Raw genomic sequence first — 22,500 nt, 5'->3', positions numbered from 1 at the left:
ACATGCATACACACACAACCTATGAGGACACACAGAGATCACACAGCATCACCACCTACAGGTTTGGCTCGTAAAGACAATTCTGTTACCGTAGACCCTTCTTTCTCATTCCCACACCTTTACAGACAGACTGTAAACACACACACACACACACACACACACAGATTCAGACACAAACATGTCGTATTTTAGCATGTCGGAAGTGTATTATCTCTATTATCTGGTCATGCTCTGTTGAAGAGCCTCAATTACAAACTCACAGCAGCTTATCGTGTGTGTGTGTGTGTGTGTGTGTATGTGTGTGTGTATAGTGTGTAGTGGCCCACCCTACTTGAGCAAACACACACGGAGGGGTTACCTTGTCATGGGAAAGAGTCCACTAACGGACTACACGGTCCGGAAACTCTCTCATGCGCTCATGCTAGCCTTAGCGACCATTAGTCGCGGGCTAAATAATAATTTCATCTTCGCTCGTCAGCGAGTCTGTTTACTCACTGTAATCCAACCGCTCATCAGAGAGTTCCCAACGGAGAGAGAATGCACATGAGACAGAATATGATGCACATGACACACTCACACACACATACATCACACAAACACACACACACACAGTCACTCAAAAGTGATACAATAAACATTAATTCATTCACTTTGAAAGCCAACGTTTTGAAACGATATCTTGAAAATCGTAGCCTCGCTTCACAGCCGAGGGTTTGAAATGGATCTTTTTAATGTTATGAATAGCGATTAAACTTTTATGGGAGCAGATGCGCTTTATCATCAGCAAAGCGTAGACAATTTGATCACACACTACCTATCAGCCGAATATGACACAGGTGTGTCACTCGCAGCGAGACACACACACCCCTGTGTCAGCACTTCAAAGGTTTCTAGGAGACAGATACGTGAAATCTAGTCAATGAGATATTGCTCCGTTAGATTAATCCTTTGACACTGCTCTTTACAAAGACAAAGGTAAGAAAATTAATTAGGCAAAATGCTCTTGTTCTGATGATTTCAAATGATAAAACCTCATTTCCATACTAATTGCACACATTTGTGCATTATTAAAACAGATTTCTTTACACTCAATCTCAACAACTGCAGCACACATAAACACATACACACACACACACACACACACACACACAAACACTCTCAATGATCCATCCACATGCGTGACAGCTGGTGAATAGACCACATACTCTAGACAAGATGCTGGAATGAAAACACAACGCCTTGAAGCCCTATTACACGTCTGTCGTACACCAGAGGAGATAAAACAGCACTGGAACACCAGGGATTATGAGGTGCACAAATGCTCTGTGTCTGTGTGTGTGTATGTGTGTTTGTTTTTTGTGTGTGTTTGTGTGTGTGTTTGTGTGTGTGTGTGTGTGTGTGTGTGTGAGTGTGAGTGTCAGTGTGAGTGTGAGTGTGAGTGTGAGTGTGAGTGTGTGTGTGTGTGTGTGTGTGTGTGTGTGTAGGGGGCTACCAGCACTGTAATGATGCTGTTCATGAACCGGCATGGGCAGAACGAGGAAGGGTAATTCTGGGCAATTCTTACTAACCAACCAACCGAACTAAAGCACACACCAACTAAGCCTCTCAGGCAGCAGGAACACAATGCAATGGCACTCTTTACACAGCACCAACAAGCCAGTGCATGCCTGAGTAAGAGTGTGTGTGTGTGTGTGTGTGCATGAGAGAAAACTGTTTTATATTTTAAAAGAGGGCTACTATACATAAAGAAGAAAGTCAACAATCAGGAGAACAAAGTAGCCTGAAGTAGAGCTGCTGAAGGAGAAAGAACACACACATCCCTGTCTTTGTAGAACACACACACACACACACACACACACACACCACTGTCTTTGTGTCTTCTGTTGGCTGCCAAGTGATGGCAGAGCTGAGGGGTTGCTAGGCGACCCAAAATATAAGCAGGCAGGATAGAGTCTCTTGAACTGTGGAGTTTGGGCAGGGATGCACGCAAAGGCATACACACAGGCGCACACAAACACACACACACACACTCACACACAAATGCACCTGACTTCACCTCCATTTTACAGTTTTGTCATATACAAACAATTACATACACACACACACACACCAATTGCATACACACACACACACACACACACACACACACACACACACACACACACACACTCTTGCATGGTGCGTGTCAACAAATGGCAATTATTTCTGCCCAGAGTCTCCTCTGTTCCCATGGTTGTGTGTGTTGCCAGGGCAGCGGTGTTTGGAGGAGAGGGCCCGGTTGCCGGGGCGTTCTAGGGAAAGAGTGGAGCACGTCAGGGAGATTTCCTCCAAAGCTGGAGAGATTTGGAGTGGGAATGCTGACTGGGTGACTGGCAGGGCAGGCTAGGCAGGCCATGTAGTGGACGACCGCACAACAGATAGCCAGCAAGGCTTTAAGCTGGGGCTTAAGGGGGGAGCCATCCTTAACAAACCCTCACACACACCCTCTCTCTCTCTCATACACACACACACACACACACACACACACACACACACACACAGGCCATACTGTACGTACACAAACACACACACTCTCACACACACACACACACACACACACACACACAGGCCATACACACAAACACACACAGAGACACACACACACACACACACACACACACACAGGCCATACACAAAAACACACACACACACACACTCTCTGAGGCTTGGCTGTAGGTTCCCCACTCTGAGGCCTTGTGAGGTTATCGGTGTGTGAAATCCCTCCAAGTTCACCACCCCTGAACTGCAGGGATTAGTGAGGATATGATGGCATTTGTACACACGCCACGTACGATACACACTCCACAACACACACACACACACACACACACACACACACACACACCCTCAAACACCAGGCCTCTCTTAAAAGGTCCCCAGCCTTCACCCCACACCCACACAGCTATCCTGCCTACTGGGCATCACATTCAGATAGGGATTCAGTCCTAGTATGGCAGAACCATACCGGTCTTGGGGCAGATCTGTTCTGGCGGCAGCTGCAATCAACATGGCCGTCTCAGCACCTAACACATCTCCAGAGGTAGAAGCAGCACGGGATGGGGAGAGCAGATGTCTCTAGTGGAGGAGGCGGCGCAGAGAGCAGGTACAGACATGGAGGAGACAAAGAGGAGACGCAGAGGAGGCGCAGAGAGCAGGGACACACACACACACACACACACACACACACACACACACACACACACACACACACACGAACACACAGAGACATACACAGACACACACACACACGCACACACAGAGACACACACACACCGCAAGGGGTATAGTTTAGCATCGGCCCATTATAATGAATGGGGCCAGAACTTTCTCCCTCTGTCGTGGTCCTTGTGCCAACCAACTACAGAGGACTGTCACCCCCCCCCCCCCCAACCCCCACCCCCCCCGACCCCCACGGTCACCCCGACTCGCCCCTGGAGACAGTGTCACGCCATGTAGCTGAGTAATCATCAAAGATGTCTACAACGATAAGCTCGCAATTCACCAAACGCTCATCGTCAGGCTGTTTGATCGTTCGCTCGTTCACCAGTCTCTTCTCCGCTCCTGTCGCTTCCCCGAACAGATCAGTGAGTGTAACAACGCGGGCCTCGCCAAGCGTGACAACAACAACATCACTATACACACACACACACACACACACACACACACACACTCCTGAGGAGCTGCCAGATATTAATTACCAGCTCACACTGCGCACCAGGCAGGAGACAGATGAGGAGGAAAAATGAATATGACGGAGGGAGAGAAGGAGAGAGAGAGAGAGAGATGAAGGAAGGACAGAGAGAGAGAAGAACAGAGGAAGGAAGAAAAGAGAAATGAGAGAGGGACAAAGTGAGAGAGGAGAGAGAGAGCAACTGAGAGTGAGAGAAGAATGAGAGAGAGAGAGAGAGAGAGAGAGAGAGAGAGAGAGAGAGAGAGAGAGAGAGAGAGAGAGAGATGAAGTTATGAAGACAGAAAGACAGAAAGAGGGATGGGGAGGGAATATTAGATGGTGTTGTCTTATTATTTTAACATGGTTGGATGAGTTATGAGATGGAATCAGAGAGGCATCTGAAGGATGACAGTGTTTTCATGAGGCTACTGTCAGACTTGGCAAGAGTGGGTATGCATACAAACTGACACACACACACACACACACACTACAGCATGAGAGTGTACACAGTGATACACGTTTATACAGCACTCCCTGAAATACACTGAAGCCATGACCTCTCACACACACACACACACACACACACACACACACACACACATACGCACGCAAACCACATACAAACGCGCACATACACTTCTTGAATTTCCCCTTGGGGATCAATAAAGTATCTATCTATCTATATATCTATCTATCTATCTATGCATAAATACACACATACACACAAATTAATGCTAATACACACACACACACATACACACACACACACACACACAAATTAATGCTTATACACACACACATGCACACACACACACACACACACACACACACACAGACACACACACACACACACACACACACACACACACACACACACACACACACACACACACAGGGTCAAGTAAACATGAGTGTGGTAGAGGAAATCCCCCGGCCTGCCTGTGTGCTTCTCCGCAGGCCTCAGCATGTAGAGACTCAGGGCCAGTGGAGCTGGTGCAGGGCAGGCCGGGGTAATTACTAGTGTGTGTGGCTGTTATTACCCCAAACCTCAACACTACTGCTCAGCCTCAGGCTCATCCAGTGGTGTACACACACACACACACACAGCCTGTAATCACACACTCCAGCGTACTCTTGTAACATGTTTTTACATGGGGTGCCCCTACACACACACACACACACACACACACACAGCTTTCTACTGTCAGCTCCGGTTTGATGTTGAGATTTCGGTTAAACAAACACTTTGTCTATTAAGACCTTAGGTTTAGATAGAATCTACCACTGAGATGGAGTTCAGCGGAATGGAATGGCAAAGTTGTGCAAGAGCGTAGAGGCAACCTAAAAGGTTCAAATGCAAAGGGAAGAGAATCCTTTGCATGGTGAAAAGCTTGCAGCATTCTTCAGCTAAAAATCTCATAAGTATTGTGTCGCCATTAGGGCGATATGTGTATAGAGACTTTTATATTGACACATTCAGAAAGAATAGGACCTTTTATTTTGATACCGTTTCCTATATTTTCCTTACCACTTCCTGCCTTGTCATCAGTTACTTCACATTCAGTTCCTATCTGCTGAAAGCGGTTTCTACTTAAATAATTCCTCTCTGTGAACGATGCTAGAAGCAAAGTCGTAAGTAAATGCATTGTTAATTTAAATTATTGATAGTTTAAGTTAAGTTTATAGTAGAAAGAGAAGGTAATAAATAGGTAAAAAGATCGTTTTATTTACATGTATTTACAATGAGATTTCATGAGACTTCATGTGAAGCTGAACTTTATGTTAAAAACAGTCAAACTTTATTTTGTTGCAGTTTTCACTCTGCCATGTAATGCTGGATCTTCAAGTAAACAACAGTGAAATGTTAACTACAGAACAGACTCCTGGTTATTGCATCAGAGTTTAACTTGTTGGATAGCTTCAGTTAATATACTGCAGTGAGGACAACACAGTGAAAAGACTAAGAAGTTAGCATTGAACATCAAGTCAAGATGGAAACTAGATCTAATAAATCAAGTAGAAGTGGAAGCAGCTTTCATTCATCTACCTCATCAACCAATGCTTTATTTCACGCACGAGCAAAAGCAGCAGCTGCAAAAGTGCGCGCCGAATATGCTGAGCAAGAAGCCAAAGCTAGGATAGAAAAAGTTAAAAAAGAGACTGAAATTGAAACATTAGCCATCTGCCGTGAAGCAGCAGAAGCTGAAGCCGTAGCAGCTGTCTGGGAGTCAGCAGTTACAGGGAGAAAAAATTATATTGTGCTGGATGAAACAAACTCAACAGAGCAAAGCAAACTTGAACGAACAAGTGAATACATCCAAACTCACTTCCATTCCACTAACCCTGTCGAACAAACAACCACCTATGCCACTCTCAGTTATAGCCCGAACAACCCCTTTGTTCCACACCATCAGCCGCCTGTGTTTTTGTATGACAGCACTAACAATGTGGATTTTACAGACTTTGACTTGGACTATTCACCGCCAGCGGCCAAACAGTCAGTCAGCCAGAATCCATTTACCAGAGAAGGGCCCCAGGTTATTCCCAAGAGTTTCACCTCACAGATCAGTGACTTGAATATCGGGGCTCCATCCTTCAACCCCCAGCCGAAAAATACTCAAAGTATGCCTGCAACTGAACACCTGGCACAATATTTAGCTCGGCGTGACCTAGTGAATACGAGTTTGTACGAGTTTGACGATAAACCTGAAAATTATCGTGCTTGGCTGTCGTCATACAAAAATGCCACTCAAGGACTTGGTCTCACAGCCACTGAGGAATTGGATTTGATGACACGATGGCTTGGAAAAGAATCCAGCAACCAGGTGAAACGCCTCCGTGCAGTGCACATTGCAAGCCCACAGACAGCCCTGGTGAAAGTCTGGGAACGTCTTCAACAGTGTTATGCAGCCCCAGAGGTGATTGAAAAGGCCCTCTTCACCCGACTGGACACATTTCCCAGAGTCTCAGCCAAAGAAAATCTGAAGCTACGAGAGCTGGCTGACCTGCTTATGGAAGTGCAGTGTGCCAAGGAAGATGGCTACTTACCAGGCCTGTCCTACCTGGACACGACGCGTGGAATTGAGCCTATAGTGACAAAGCTGCCTTATGGACTCCAGGAAAGATGGGTCTCAGTCGGTTCTAAGTATAAAGAAGAAAATAGAGGACTGTTCCCACCCTTCGATTACTTCACGAAATTCATATGTTATGAGGCCAAGAAAAGAAATGACCCCAGCTTTGCCCTTTTAAATACCACTACAACATCATCTGTCAGAGCTGAAAGTGCCTTTCCTAAAACCCAGAAACCCATTGCAGTTCACAAGATCAATGTCACTCCCGCAGAAGCAAATGTCTCAAGTGATCCGAGTAAGATCTGCCCATTACATGCAAAACCCCACCCACTGAAGAAATGCAAAGCCTTCAGAGCTGAAACCCTTGATGACAGAAAGGTATTTCTGAAAGAAAACGGAATCTGCTTCAAGTGCTGTAGCTCCACCAACCATATGGCAAAGAACTGCACTACAATTGTGAAGTGTTTTGAGTGTGACAGCACCCAACATGTCTCAGCTATGCACCCGGGACCAGCACCGCTACCTACAACTCCTCTGACCTCGCCACAGCATGGCGGGGAGGGAGTAGCGGTAAACGACACCAGTGAGATTAGCTCAAGCTGCACAGCAGTATGCGGCACAGGACAAGTCGGACGGTCGTGCTCCAAGATATGCCTGGCAAGAGTGTACCAGAAAGACCACCCAGACGAAGCCATCAAGGCCTACATCGTGTTAGACGACCACAGTAACCGCTCGCTGGCCAAGTCCAGTTTCTTTGACAAGTTTGACATTCACACTAAGCCATATCCTTACCAACTGAAAACATGTTCTGGTATAGTGGAAACGTCTGGCAGAAGGGCATCGGATTTTTTCGTGGAGTCCCTAAATGGAAAAGTTACGATCCCCTTACCACCACTCACTGAGTGTAATGACTTACCTGACAACAGGTCCGAAATTCCCACACCAAATGCCGCTCTTCATCAGCCTCACCTGTCAAAGGTAGCAGAACACATCCCAGAGCTGGACCCCACAGCTGAGATCCTCCTGCTACTAGGGAGAGACACAATCAGAGCACACAAAGTACGGGAACAAATAAATGGCCCTGCCAATGCACCCTTCGCTCAGCGCCTTGACTTGGGCTGGGTGCTGGTAGGAGAAGTCTGCTTAGGGAACACACACAAGCCGAATGTCAGTTCTTTCCGGACGACCATGGTTGACTGTCATCGGCCCTCACTCTTTCAGCCATGCACAAGCAATTTGCACATTAAAGAGGAACTTCACGACAGCACCTTACCACCCAGAGCTAAGGAAGACAGTCTGGGTCAAAACGTGTTTGACTGCACTGAACAGGATAATAAGCTAGCACCTTCAATCGAAGATGAAACTTTCCTAAAAATCATGGACAAAGAAGTCTACAGAAACCATTTACACAGCTGGGTTGCTCCATTGCCGTTCAGACAACCAAGGCAACAGCTTCCCAACAACCGAGAGCAAGCGATCAAGCGGTTTGTATCACTCCAACGCCAATTCAGAAGAAAGCCAGAAATGCAAAAGCAATACGTGGAATTCATGGACAAACTGCTGAAAAACAACCATGCTGAGGTGGCACCAGAGCTAAGAGAAGAAGAGTGCTGGTATTTACCAAGCTTCGCAGTGTATCACCCACAGAAACCCGATCAAATCAGGGTTGTGTTTGATTCAAGTGCCCAACAGTCTGGAATCTCCTTGAATAATGTGCTCTTGACAGGACCGGATCTGAACAACACCCTTCTAGGAGTGCTCATGCGGTTCCGAAAAGACAAGGTCGCTGTGATGGCGGACATTCAACAAATGTTCTATTGCTTCCTCGTGGCCGAAAAGCACAGAAACTACCTGCGATTCCTATGGTTCAAAGACAACAACGTAGCCAACGAGGTAATTGACTACAGAATGAAAGTTCATGTCTTTGGAAACAGCCCATCTCCTGCAGTGGCAATCTATGGGCTCAGAAGAGCCATCAGAGATGGCGCAGAGAAATATGGAGCAGACACAGTCAACTTCGTCGAACGGCACTTTTATGTTGATGACGGCCTCTGTTCTGTCCCAACTGATGCAGAGGCTATTGGGCTGCTCCATAGGACTCAAGCCTCACTTGCTGAGTCTAACCTGAGGCTCCACAAATTTGCCTCAAACAGTCAGGCTGTCTTGGAAGCCTTCCCAAGCGAGGACTGCATACAAGCCAAAAAGGATGTAGACCTCAGCGGAGATGAGTCACCCACCCAACGCAGCTTGGGGCTCCTGTGGGAAATAGCAAGCGACACATTCACCTTCTCTGTGTCAACCGACACCAAACCATTCACCCGTCGAGGGGTTCTTTCCATGGTGAACAGTGTCTTTGACCCTTTAGGGTTTCTGGCTCCAGTTACGATCCAAGGCAGGGGCCTGCTCAGAGAGTTGAATTCTGAGACATCGGAGTGGGACACCCCATTGCCTGAAGTTAAGTTACGCAAGTGGGAGGCTTGGAGAAACTCGCTTCAAGACTTAAGGCACTTTCACATACCTAGGATGTACACAGGCATCTGTCCAACCAAGGCTGAGCGAGTAGAACTCCACGTCTTTAGCGATGCATCTGTGAAGGCCATTGGCGCCGTAGCCTACTTGAGAGCCATCCAAGGAGACACAGTAGACGTTGGATTTGTCATGGCAAAGGCCAAACTTGCGCCTCAATCAGATCCAACTATTCCCAGACTTGAACTGTGTGCAGCAGTCTTAGCAGTGGAAATAGCTGAGCGGATTCAGGATGAATTGGATCTAACGCTGAACGCCACCAAGTTCTACACTGATAGCAAGGTTGTCCTTGGATACATCTACAACCAGTCCAGACGGTTCTATGTGTACGTCCACAATCGTGTCCAGCGTATACGCCAATCTACCATCCCTGAACAATGGCACTACGTGAACACTGAAGACAATCCGGCTGACCTGGCATCACGGTCGGTTCCAGCAACACGCCTCACACAGACGATGTGGTTCAACGGACCAACCTTCCTGCGCAAGCTGTCCGTTCAGCCAGACCTAGCTCAGTCATTCAGCTTAGTCTCACCGGAGTCCGATGCAGATGTCCGTCCAGTTGTGAAGAGCTACATCACCGATCTGCAAGGGAAAGTTCTCAGCACAGAGCGCTTTGAAAGGTTCTCCACATTCGACACTCTCCAACGAGCCATCGCACTCCTGATTCATATAGCAAGATCCTTCAAGACTCCGACAGGCAAGTGTAAGGGATGGCATCGCTGTGGCTTACCTCGCTCAGTTGATGAGCTTTCACAAGCAAGAGAAGTCATCATCAGAGCTGTTCAGAGGAATACGTTTGTGAAGGAATTTGAAGCTCTGGAGAGAGGAAAGCAAGTTCCGTTTAACAGCTGCCTACGCTCCCTCAACCCGATCTTACAGGCTGACCTCCTCCGCCTTGGAGGCAGACTGAAGAATGCGGATGTGGCCATTGAACAAAAGAACCCTGTCATTCTTCCAAAAGAACACCATGTTTCCTTGCTTCTTACCAGATATCATCATGCCCAAGTAAAGCATCAGGGCCGTCATCTAACAGAAGGTGCTGTACGAGCTGCTGGACTCTGGATCCTGGGAGGCAAGCGGCTTGTGAACTCAACTATTCACAAGTGCATCACCTGTCGCAGACTTAGAGGACGGATGCAGGAACAACAAATGGCAGATTTGCCCGCAGAGCGCCTTACAACCTGCCCTCCCTTCACATACGTGGGCCTAGATGTTTTCGGACCCTGGTACGTCTCCACCAGACGCACCAGAGGGACGCAACCTGAGAGCAAGTGCTGGGCCATACTATTCTGCTGCATGAGCTCCAGAGCAGTTCACGTTGAGGTGATTACCTCGATGGACACCTCAAGCTGCATAAACGCGTTGAGGCGCTTCTTTGCCATAAGAGGACCAGCCAAACAACTGAGGTCAGACTGTGGCACGAATTTTATTGGGGCCTGTAAAGAACTCGGGCTGAGCGCAGACCAACCGGATAGCACGGTGCAGAGGTACCTACACCAACAGGGATGCTCCTGGGTGTTTAACCCGCCTCATGCCTCACACATGGGGGGTTCATGGGAGCGCCTCATTGGGGTAGCCCGAAGAATCCTGGATTCAATGCTACGTGATCACAGCACTCGCCTAACTCATGAAGTTCTGTGCACACTAATGGCAGAAGTGACCGCAATTCTGAATGCAAGACCGTTAGTTCCAGTATCGAATGATCCAGAGAATCCATACATCCTCACACCATCGATGCTGTTAACGCAGAAAGTTGGGGTCCCACCACCTCCAGGTGACTTCACAGACAGGGACCTCCTCACTAAGCAGTGGAGACAAGTACAAGCCTTATCCAACTTGTTCTGGAACCGTTGGAGACAAGGATACCTGTCAACCCTACAAAGCCGCAAGAAATGGACCAGGTCCCATCAGAACCTGCAAGACGGTGACCTCGTCCTTCTCAAAGACAACCAAGCTGCCCGCAACAACTGGCCTTTGGCAGTGGTCACAAAGGCTATTCCAGGAACAGATGGAAGAGTCCGTAAGGTGGAATTAAAGACAGCAAACCAAGGACAATCAAAGACTTACCTTAGACCAGTGACCGAAACTGTTTTGCTTCTCCGTCAGGACTGATGTTTCTGATGTAGTTCTTGATTGAGTTTAATGTTTATCCTAGTGTAGTGACCTCACAGTGGTCAGGCGGGGAGTGTGTCGCCATTAGGGCGATATGTGTATAGAGACTTTTATATTGACACATTCAGAAAGAATAGGACCTTTTATTTTGATACCGTTTCCTATATTTTCCTTACCACTTCCTGCCTTGTCATCAGTTACTTCACATTCAGTTCCTATCTGCTGAAAGCGGTTTCTACTTAAATAATTCCTCTCTGTGAACGATGCTAGAAGCAAAGTCGTAAGTAAATGCATTGTTAATTTAAATTATTGATAGTTTAAGTTAAGTTTATAGTAGAAAGAGAAGGTAATAAATAGGTAAAAAGATCGTTTTATTTACATGTATTTACAATGAGATTTCATGAGACTTCATGTGAAGCTGAACTTTATGTTAAAAACAGTCAAACTTTATTTTGTTGCAGTTTTCACTCTGCCATGTAATGCTGGATCTTCAAGTAAACAACAGTGAAATGTTAACTACAGAACAGACTCCTGGTTATTGCATCAGAGTTTAACTTGTTGGATAGCTTCAGTTAATATACTGCAGTGAGGACAACACAAGTATAGTATACAGAAAGTATATATATTCTTTTGATCCCATGAGGGAAATTTGGTCTCTGCATTTATCCCAATCCGTGAAATTAGTGAAACACACTCAGCACACAGTGAACACACAGTGAGGTGAAACACACACTAATCCCGATGCAGTGAGCTGCCTGAATCAACAGCGGCGCTCAGGGAGCAGTGAGGGGTTAGGTGCCTTGCTCAAGGGCACTTCAGCCGTTCCTACTGGTCGGGGTTCGAACCGGCAACCCTCCGGTTACAGGTCCGAAGCGCTAACGAGTAGGCCACGGCTGCCCTAAATAAAAGTAATTTCTTAAAAGCTCTGTGATGGTCTTAAATTACAAAATCTCTAATGGTTGGAGTTGACCATAAACAATAATGCATTACGGTAATGCTCAAAAGTATACAAGACAGCAACATGAATACTCATAAGGATAGGAGACAGAGACCCAGTACAACACAGCCTCTGCTGTAAGAAAAGACTCACCAAAGACTAGATTTGAAATGGCAGTAGGTCATAAAATATAGATGCAGCTTTGCTCTTTCTGTAGTTTAGAAACTAGCTACAAACTTTGATGGCACTGTGACAAATAGCTGGCATTGTTTTGGCATAAAGCTCAACTCTGCAAAGAGCAGTGGGAGAGAGGTATCAGAATAAACACACACACACACACACGCACACACACACACGCGCACACACGCACACACGCACACACGCACACACACACACACACAAACACACACACACGTTGCTTCTGATGTTCAAACGCCTCTGAAGAGGCAGCTGTCAGCTCTCACTGAAACACACACAACCCCATTAGGCAATCACACATAAAAAGACACATACACACACACATTTATGGACACACACTCACTCACACATGGACACACACTCACGTGTACACAAACACATGCATATACTCCCACTCCCACACACCCACATACGTGCATACACAAGGAAAGGACAGTTTGACACATTCCTGAAATAGTTAAATCCTTTACTTTATGCATGTACTTATTTACACACTTTTTATGCTTTTATTTGCGTATGTTTGTTTTTTATTTTTCATGCTTTTATATGCTTTCATACATGAGAATTATTCATGCAATGCAGCTTAAACATCACTCCACATTTTGTAAGAGGCTTTGGATAAAAAAAGACGTCTGCTAAATGAATACATGTAGATACAGTAAAAGTGATTATTATAAATGATAGATTTTTCTTCCTTCCATCCTGCTTGAGGGAGGTCTCTGCACACTGCAGTGGGTTCACCTGCACAAGGCTGGACAGTTCTTTGGTCATATCTCAGTATAGTATAAGTATATATATACTCTTTTGATCCTGTGAGGGAAATTTGGTCTCTGCATTTATCCCAATCCGTGAATTAGTGAAACACACTCCGCACACAGTGAACACACAGTGAGGTGAAGCACACACTAATCCCGATGCAGTGAGCTGCCTGCTACAACAGCGGCGCTCGGGGAGCAGTGAGGGGTTAGGTGGGCACTTCAGCCATTCCTACTGGTCGGGGTTCGAGTCCGAAGCGCTAACCAGTAGGCCACGGCTGTCTCCACTCTACCATGATATCCCTGTCCAGCTGGGGTTGACCATAGGATGCAGAGGGCCATTGCCATAGCAACTGACCTGCTGTGGTTGACCATAGGAGGAAGAGGGCCATTACCATAGCAACTGACCTGCTGGGTTGACCATAGGAGGAAGAGGGCCATTACCATAGCAACTGACCTGCTGGGTTGACCATAGGAGAAAGAGGGCCATTGCCATAGCAACTGACCTGCTGGGTTGACCATAGGAGGAAGAGGGCCATTGCCATAGCGACTGACCTGCTGGGTTGACCATAGGAGGAAGAGGGCAATTACCATAGCGACTGACCTGCTGTACCTGCTGGGGTTGACCTACTGTTACGGCCCTAGTGTGTTTCGGCCGTCTGTCTCGTGTTTTGCCGTTGCCCTTGTTTAGTTCCCACCTGTTGCTGATTGCCGGAAAGAGAGTTACTAATTGGGGTTGATTGGACAGCCCTTAAAAGACCCAAGATGACATTAGTTCAGTGCCTTTGAGCCCGCCAGCATCCACGGTTGTGTGAGAGCCGTGGATGGCTGTGTGTATTGTGTTTATGTTGTGTATTGTCCTGAGCTGCTGTCATGCTGTGTGTTCTTGACCTGCTCATTTATACGTTTACTACAGTTGTAGTGTGTGCCGAGTGCGGCAATTACTCCCAGTGGGGAGAGTGGCTACGATGTAGCAAAATACTGGCCTAGTGTGGCCAGGGTGTGCCGGGTTCGGCAAGACTACAGTGGGGAGGTTAGTGTTTGTATGTTTATGTGTTTGTTTGTTACTATTTGGTTTAGGCCTAGCCGTCTTCATACTTTTAGTGTGATTGTCTGTTTGAACTTTTATTTTGATTTATCAATAAACCGGTCATCTCAATCATTTACTTCCTTGTTTGTGTTTACTGTTACGCAGTAGTTACGCAGCCATATGCCCCTAGGCATTTTATCATCCAGGCGTAACACCTACCATAGGAGGAATAGGGCCATTACCATAGCGACTGACCTGCTGTGGTTGACCATAGGAGGAATAGGGCCATTACCATAGCAACTGACCTGCTGTACCTGCTGGGGTTGACCATAGGAGGAAGACGGCCATTACCATAGCGACTGACCTGCTGGGGTTGACCATAGGAGGAAGACGGCCATTACCATAGCGACTGACCTGCTGTGGTTGACTACGGGAGCAAGAGGGACACTTACCTAGGGTAGAGGCCGACGCCCACTTCCTGTAGTTCTCCATCACTGATGGTGAAGCAGTTACACGTGACCTGGAGGAGGACAAACAAACAAACAAATAAACAAATAAATAAATCAGCAGGGGTCAGAATGAAGGTGAAGGAAACGCCAGATGTCATGGCAACTCCAGGGACATAACGGACACACACACACACAATGCAGTGTGTGTGTGTGTGTGTGTGTGTGTGAGTGTGTGTGTGTGTGTGTGTGTGTGTGTGTGTGTGTGTGTGTGTGTGTCACACAGACCGCTGGGCACTGCAGGCCTCCCTCTCAGCAGTTTAGTCATGGATATGCGCTGCTGCTCGAATGCCTAGTCGGCATTAGCAGAAAGAAGTGTGTGTGTGAAACAGAGAGAAGGGTGTGTGTTTTTTCCGGACGTGGCGATGCCTAATCGACAGTAACACTGAGGAAAGTGTGTGTTTCATATGTGGGGATGCTGCCTAATCGGCAGAAGTAGTGTGTGTATTTGTGAGAGTGTGTGTTCAGTCACACACACCTGGTGCTACCTAATCAGCAGTGGCAGTAAGGAGGTGTGTTCAGCAATTCTAATCCCTGTTGCGCCTGAACGCTGCAACATCACAGCAGCAAATCCAGTTTGCATCTCTACCACTCCTCCAATACAGCCAGGGCCCAACACAGCAGATCAATTATTAACGTCCAGAGCGTGGTGCGTGGTGTGTGTGTGTGTGTGTGTGCGTGTGTGTGTGTGTTTGTGTGTGTGTGTGTGTGTATGTATGTATGTGTGTGTGTGTGCTTGTGTGTGTGTGTGTGAGCGCATGCTTGTGTGTGTGTGTGTGTGTGTGTGTGTGTGTGTGTGTGTGTGTGTGTGTGTGTGTGTGTGTGTATGTGTGAGTATGTGTGTAAGAGAGAGAGAGAAAGAGAGAAAGAGAGAGAGAAGAGCAGGGCTGTAAAGTGTCACCTTATATAAACACAAGAGTCAAAGCAGCGAGATGCCTGACTGCACTCAAGACACACAGAGACTACAACAAGACACTTCACTATGGTACACACACACACACACACACACACACACACTAGGGGTGTAACGGTACACAGAAGTCACGGTTCGGTTCATACCTCGGTTCGGACATCACGGTTCGGTACGAGTTCGGTACAATGGAGGGAAAAGCAAAACAAAAATGCAGAAAGCATTTTATTTTGTACATGTCTCAGGCTGTACCACCTAGTGTCATACAGTCTCTTCCCTGAGCTATCTGCAACAGCCTAAAGTGTGTAAGATGTAGGCTAAACAGTACAATAAGTACCCAGACTCCATCTGTAACTTGTAAACAAAATAAGACAATCAGCTATAAAACTGAAAATAGGCCTACAGCATCTCTTATTTCTGAAAGTGCAAATTACATAGAAAAATTATTTTTAAAAATCCACTTAAGCAAGACCTTCAACATCTGTGTTTAGTTGTATATGGAAGGGTCTACAATTTGCCTCAATATTTTTTTTATTGTGTGTAAAGTAATAATCTAGCCTACTAACTGTGAAAATATCACACTATTTTGCCTTTTTTTTAAAAATGAAATTGCTTTCATAAATTTCATAAAGAGACTACAACTAGAAGTCACGTGACTTTGCCCTTACTCACCGTAGCATGGTTTGTTTATTAGCCTGGTTAGCGTTGTCACTTTATTTTACTGTCTATGCACTTAACACTACCAGCTCCTCATGTGAGAAGTTACAAGTTACCCCAACATAAAGGTAATTACCACGCGATTTACATAGCTTTCTGTCATTACGAAATCATTTAATTTAAGCCATAGGTTTTGGCCCTATTTGTATGTGTATCCAAAGGCTACTGAAGGGCAGGCGAAGTTTTTTCCCCTCGTTTCAGTGATTGGTAGCCTACATCATCTGGGTGATGACTTCGAATATGTGTAGCATTTTTTCCACTCACATACCCTGCTGAACAACGCCGACACACAGTTTCATATTATCCACCACTCTTTCGCCTGTACTAACGTTACTGTAACTGAAGTTCTCAAACTTGCGATCTTAAAGAGACCAGCGGATCCTCTAACTCTTGTGGGTCTAACCTTAGTGCTGCTAATGACTGACGGACTCGACCGACGACCTGACAAAAAAAAACATAGGCGCCAATCAGAGCTTCAGAGCTAAGGCGAGGCTACAGATTAGCGTTAGGTGTCGCTAAAGAACTCCTGTAACTCTCGCTACTTAACAGTAATTGCGCATGACATTAATTAATCCGCACACGAGTTTTATGTATTTTTATACCGTGTATTCTCCGTGTAAATTCATGCACCGAACCGTGACGCCCGTACCGTTTCGGTTCAATACAAATACATGAACCGTTACACCCCTAATACACACACACACACACACACACAGACAGGCACACACACATAAACATTCATACAACCACCCACCCACACACACACACTCACCCAAACACATACACACACTAAAGTGTTTGCCATAAACAGGCCGATGTGTGGTCCCATCACTCTCAGTGGGCTGCTGTCTGACCCGTGGGCATTTATAAGACAGGTGGCCATCTTGGGGCAGCTCATAAGACCCCGTCGTCATAAAGCACCACGCTGACCACCTCCAGCAGCCCTGCCAGCTGCGCTACTGTGATTGGAGCTGCGCCGAGTCATACACACTCTGACTGAGACACACACACCAGCGGCGCTCGTATGTCAATCTGAGCGGAGAGTAAACACACACACACACACAAACAGACGAGAACACACACACACACACACACACACACACACACACACACACACACACACACACAAACACACACACACACACACACACACACAAACACACACACACAAACACACACAAACACACATACACACAAACACACACACACAAAAACACACAAACACACATACACACAAACACACACACACAAACACACACAAACACACATACACACAAACACACACACACAAACACACACAAACACACATACACACAAACACACACACACAAAAACACACACACACACACACGAGGGAGAGAGAGAAGGCAACGAGGAGAGAAGAGGGAAGAGCCAATTAAAATATCATGACCCGAGAGCAGCATCACACCACACACACACGCTGTAGACACACACAAACACTGTAGACAGAAACACACACACACACACACACACACACGCTGTAAATGGCAATCCGCTGTATATTGCACTTACTTATTCAGACACATATTCAGCAACAATACAGGCCTCATCGTTACAGAGCTACTTCTATCTTCTAGCTATTCTATCTCTCTCTCTCTCTCTCTCTCTGTTTCTCTCTCCCTCTCTCTCTTGGCACTGTAGAATTGAAGATCAGAGTCACCAACAGAGGAAACACACTCGTACACACATGCAAATGCAAAACATCTGTCTATTATACACATACACTGATTGGAATCTACAATATACGCTACAGAATATGCACACAAACACACACACATCATGACACAACGCACACACAACTGGAGCCAACATCAGGGTCAATGTAAATATACAGAGGAAACTGATTTAGTGGCATCCACACAAGGGTAAACAAAGAGAAAGACAGACAAACACACAAAGACAAACACACACAGAGAGAGACACACACACACACACACAGACAAACACACACATAATAAACATAATACACATCTCTAACAAACATCTTATAATAAACATAATAAACATCTGTAATAAACATCTTGTTTTTATCCTGAGTCAAGCTCATGCCTGTGTCTTGAGCACACACTTGAATCTGAAGGATTCAGCTATGTGACGTGTCTATGTCTGAGTGAAGGGGCTTATGAATGAATCCAAATTGAATGCATTAAATCGCCGTGGCAACCCAGCGCCGGGTGAATGTGAATGACATAGTTAGTGTACAGCTCAGACGACCGCAACGCCTGGAGCTTCTTGTGGACACACACAGCAGTCCGACAACAGAGTGATACACTCAACGTAAACACACTCCAAACACACGCACGCGCACGCACACACACACACAGACACACACACATAGACACACGTACGCACACACACACACACAGACACATACAGTACACACACACAAACCAGTGGCTGCAACCCTTGCAGGTTGCATACACACACATACAACCACAAACTCAAGCACACATATGCTACAAGCTGCATATACGAGTAAGCACTCATAGCTATATAACACACACACACCAGTGGCTAAGCTGCATACGAGTAAGCACTCATAGCTATATAACACCAGCTAGCAGGCATATGCTTCATGTACCACCACACACTCACAGATGAATGAATGAACTAATGCTAGAAGGCAAATATATGTCACACATATATGTCTGTATGTGTGTGTGTGTCTGTATGTGTGTGTGTGTGTGTGTGTGTGTGTGTGTGTGTGTGTGTGTGTGTGTGTGTGTGTGTGTGTGTGTGTGTGTGTGTCTATGTGCGCGTGTGTGTGTGTGTGTCTGTGTCTATATGTGTGTGTGTGTGTGTGTGTGTGTGTGTGTGTGTGTGTGTGTGTGTCTATATGTGTGTGTGTGTGTGTGTGTGTGTGTGTGTGTGTGTGTGTGTGTGTGTGTGTGTGTGTGTGTGTCTGTGTCTATATGTGTGTGTGTGTGTGTGTGTGTGTGTCTGTATGTGCGCGTGTGTGTGTGTGTGTGTCTGTGACTATATGTGTGTGTGTGTGTGTGTGTGTGTGTGTGTGTGTGTGTGTGTGTGTGTGTGTGTCTGTGTCTATATGTGTGTGTGTGTGTGTGTGTGTGTGTGTGTGTGTGTGTGTGTGTGTGTGTGTGTGTGTGTGTGAGGGCAGCAGGTAACACGGCGCCACAACACTCTGGTGGGCTTTCATGTGGGGAGCTGGTTCTGCTCTTCAAACGGCAACGCGGTTTACACACCTGACGACAGATAGGAGAGGGAATACACACACACACGCACGCACACACACACACACACCAGTGTTGTAGTCAAGTCATTATGCCTCGAGTCCGAGTCCAGGTTCGAGTCCTCAGTGTTCAAGTCCGAGTCAAGTCCAAGTCATTTAAAAAAAATTCCAAGTCAAGTCCGAGTCGAGTCCACTACTCATCCGAGTCAAGTCCGAGTCGAGTCACTATTGATCCACGTCGAGTCCGAGTCGAGTCCCTATTGTTCAAGTTGAGTCCAAGTCCAGCACTAAAGTAAGCATAGCCTACATGTCGTTCCATTTTTTTCCATTGCAGATGAAATCCTTAAAAGCAAAACTGACAATCTTCTGTCTCCAAGCAGGGGTGCCATCACTTGTGTGAAAGTAGTATTGCCAAATTTCTTGCCAAACCCAATGTGTTGTATTTATTATATCGGAGAGAATACCATACCATAGCTATACCATAGCCTATAGGCCTACTCATAATAAATGAGCAATCCACATCCCAATCACACAGGCCATTAAGTCACATTATGCTGTTACTGACTGCTGACAATTGTATAGGCAGTGTTGTAGAAGTTCATACTTCACAAGAGCTAGATGAACGTTGGAGTAGGCCTATTTTGTAAGAGGTAGTGTGGATCATAAAAGGGCATTTTTTTAAATTCTGGCTGTAGACTACACAATTTTAGCGCAGTTTGGGAGGGACAGAAACAGAGCAGGGCCCGTCTTGGTAGCTTCTTTCTGACTCCCGTGACGTGAACACTGGCTACCGGCAACTGCATAATTATGTTATCACTTCACTGACACTATGGAGACATATTTCACGTCAACAATAGAGATGAAAACTAGCTTTAGGTTAACGAAGATGTAGATCAATCGAATTAATTTATTTGTGCAACAGGCCACGTTCATTTCAGCGAGATGAGTGAAATAAATGTTTTTTTAAGCTGCCATCGCCATACTATTTGCTACGATATTCACTTGTTAGAAATAGAACACGTTGCTATTTCCTTTTTTTTCGTGCAGTGGCTTAGGCTATCCATTCGCTCGTTTGAACAGTAACAGTAATCCAGTTCATTCGTGGTTTTAAATATAGTTGTTTCTGGCCTACCCACGAGAGGTTCAGTTTGTCAGTTTGACTTGCGCAGACACGTAGGCCTACATTGACACTACATGGACACTCTACTAGGCAATTTAATGTTATGCTTCTATAGCCTATTTTATTACACCAAAATTAAGAAGTATGCTATATCTTGATCGGGAAAACGTTTAGTTTATTTTTCTTTCATCCGATAATAGCCTGCTGCAAATTAACAGACAGAAGCACGGCAGGGCACGCCCCGAATGAAAATGAATGAATGGAACCTCGCTTCTCGCGTAAGTCAGGGAAAACACTGTTCACCAAGTCACGATGATCAGCTATCCAGCAGCAGTGTGTGTTGTTTAGCCTAGGCTGAGTGTAATCTTAGGTAATGTTATGTCATGTATGAGAACTAATATTGCCTGGCAATACTGCCCTGCAAAGCCAAAGTGCAGTATCTACGAAAATTCCAAACTGAGAAAAAGAGCATTGTTGTCTTTCACACTGTATTTTATCAGATACTGTAAAATGAAAATCCCTATATCTTTAGGAAATGTTTAAGTAGATTAATGAGATTTTGATAGATTGATCAGAGGATATTGCATTTTTTATTGGTGTAAAAAAGTGAATTTCACAAAAAATGTAGTTACTGCACTTTGGCTTTGTAGGGCAGAATAGCCTACTACATTGAAATAGCGGCGGCCATATCTCCAGGCATTTTGGTGTTAAAGTTAACGTTAGTTTGCTTTGCATGTGAACATGATGTGACTTGCGATGTAGCCTACGACACGAAGCAGTAGCCTAACATTACCTTGAACTAAAACTAGTATTACGAATAATTTAGATATTAAAATCATATAGCAAATTATAGCCTAATGACATACTACAATTATAGCCTTATGATATATTACAAAAAAAAGTCGAGTCCTCGACGAGTCATCGCGAGTGCGAATGCACGAGTCCGAGTCCAAGTTCGAGTCATCAGTGCTCAAGTCCAAGTCAAGTCACGAGTCTCTAAATTTAGCTAATGACTCGGACTCGAGTTCGAGTCTCGGACTCGAGTACTACAACACTGGTGTGTGTGTGTGACACACACACACACACACACGTCGCACACACACAGCCTGGCTGAGGAACACAGCCATACAAACACACACAAACACATAAACAGACATAAGCACAGACATACACAAAGCAATACTCTCTCTGTCTCTCTCTCACACTCACTCACTTACACACACACACACACACACACACACACACACACACACACATACACATACAGGCTCAGGCCTAACTGATGACAGACATGAGAGTGTGTGGTTAAGTGCTGGAGCCAGGTAACAACCAAAAAAACTTTCCCCTTATGTAACACACACACACACACACACACACACACACACACACACACACACAGGCATGTACACTTACTAACACCTACACACTCACATATACACACAGTCACTCACACAACCAGTCACAGACACACACCCCACGATGGCCAAGTCTACTCAGTTCTCCTCTCTGTGTGAGACGAGATTGGTGAGCTCAGAGCCTCTGATGCAGTCATCATACAGTATCTCTGCTCTCCGATAGTACTGACACCGTGTGTGTGTGTGTGTGTGTGTGTGTGTGTGTGTGTGTGTGTGTGTGTGAGGACTGTTTGTCAACAAATGCACCATGAGAGGCAGAGAGATACAGAGAAGCATGCGT

General features: G+C 45.8%; 2 protein-coding genes across 3 annotated transcripts in view; one reads left to right on the top strand and one right to left on the bottom strand.

Annotated features, from left to right (window-relative positions):
• Window positions 1-22,500, bottom strand: part of smyd3 (SET and MYND domain containing 3) — a 291,990-nt gene that overhangs the window by 50,605 nt on the left and 218,885 nt on the right. The window contains exon 6 of the mRNA XM_076300384.1: window positions 14,794-14,861. Within this exon, the coding sequence (XP_076156499.1) occupies window positions 14,794-14,861 (68 nt within the window). The remainder of the gene's footprint in view (window positions 1-14,793; window positions 14,862-22,500) is intronic.
• Window positions 5,132-12,016, top strand: LOC143139696 (uncharacterized). Of its 2 annotated transcripts, XM_076300381.1 has the most exons (3): window positions 5,132-5,341; window positions 5,523-11,701; window positions 11,883-12,016. In XM_076300381.1, the coding sequence occupies exon 2, from the start codon at window positions 5,701-5,703 to the stop codon at window positions 11,419-11,421; it is 5,721 nt and encodes a 1,906-aa protein (XP_076156496.1). In that variant the 5' UTR covers window positions 5,132-5,341; window positions 5,523-5,700; the 3' UTR covers window positions 11,422-11,701; window positions 11,883-12,016. The 2 variants fall into 2 exon arrangements, with proteins under 2 accessions (XP_076156496.1, XP_076156497.1); XM_076300382.1 differs by lacking the exon at window positions 5,132-5,341 and having other exon boundaries at window positions 5,352-11,701.

The sequence above is a fragment of the Alosa pseudoharengus genome, unplaced genomic scaffold (assembly GCF_046254945.1).
Source record: "Alosa pseudoharengus isolate Yale_2024_CS ecotype anadromous, Long Island Sound unplaced genomic scaffold, YU_APseudo_1.1 YU_APseudo_1.1_scf_22, whole genome shotgun sequence".
Classification (NCBI taxonomy): domain Eukaryota; kingdom Metazoa; phylum Chordata; class Actinopteri; order Clupeiformes; family Clupeidae; genus Alosa; species Alosa pseudoharengus.
The sequence above is the reverse complement of the archived record's forward strand: the minus strand, read 5'-3'. Positions and strand labels throughout refer to the sequence as shown.

Coding starts and splice junctions, on each gene's coding strand:
- LOC143139696 (XM_076300381.1), top strand. CDS start 5,701: ATGGAAACTAGATCTAATAAATCAAGTAGAAGTGGAAGCAGCTTTCAT.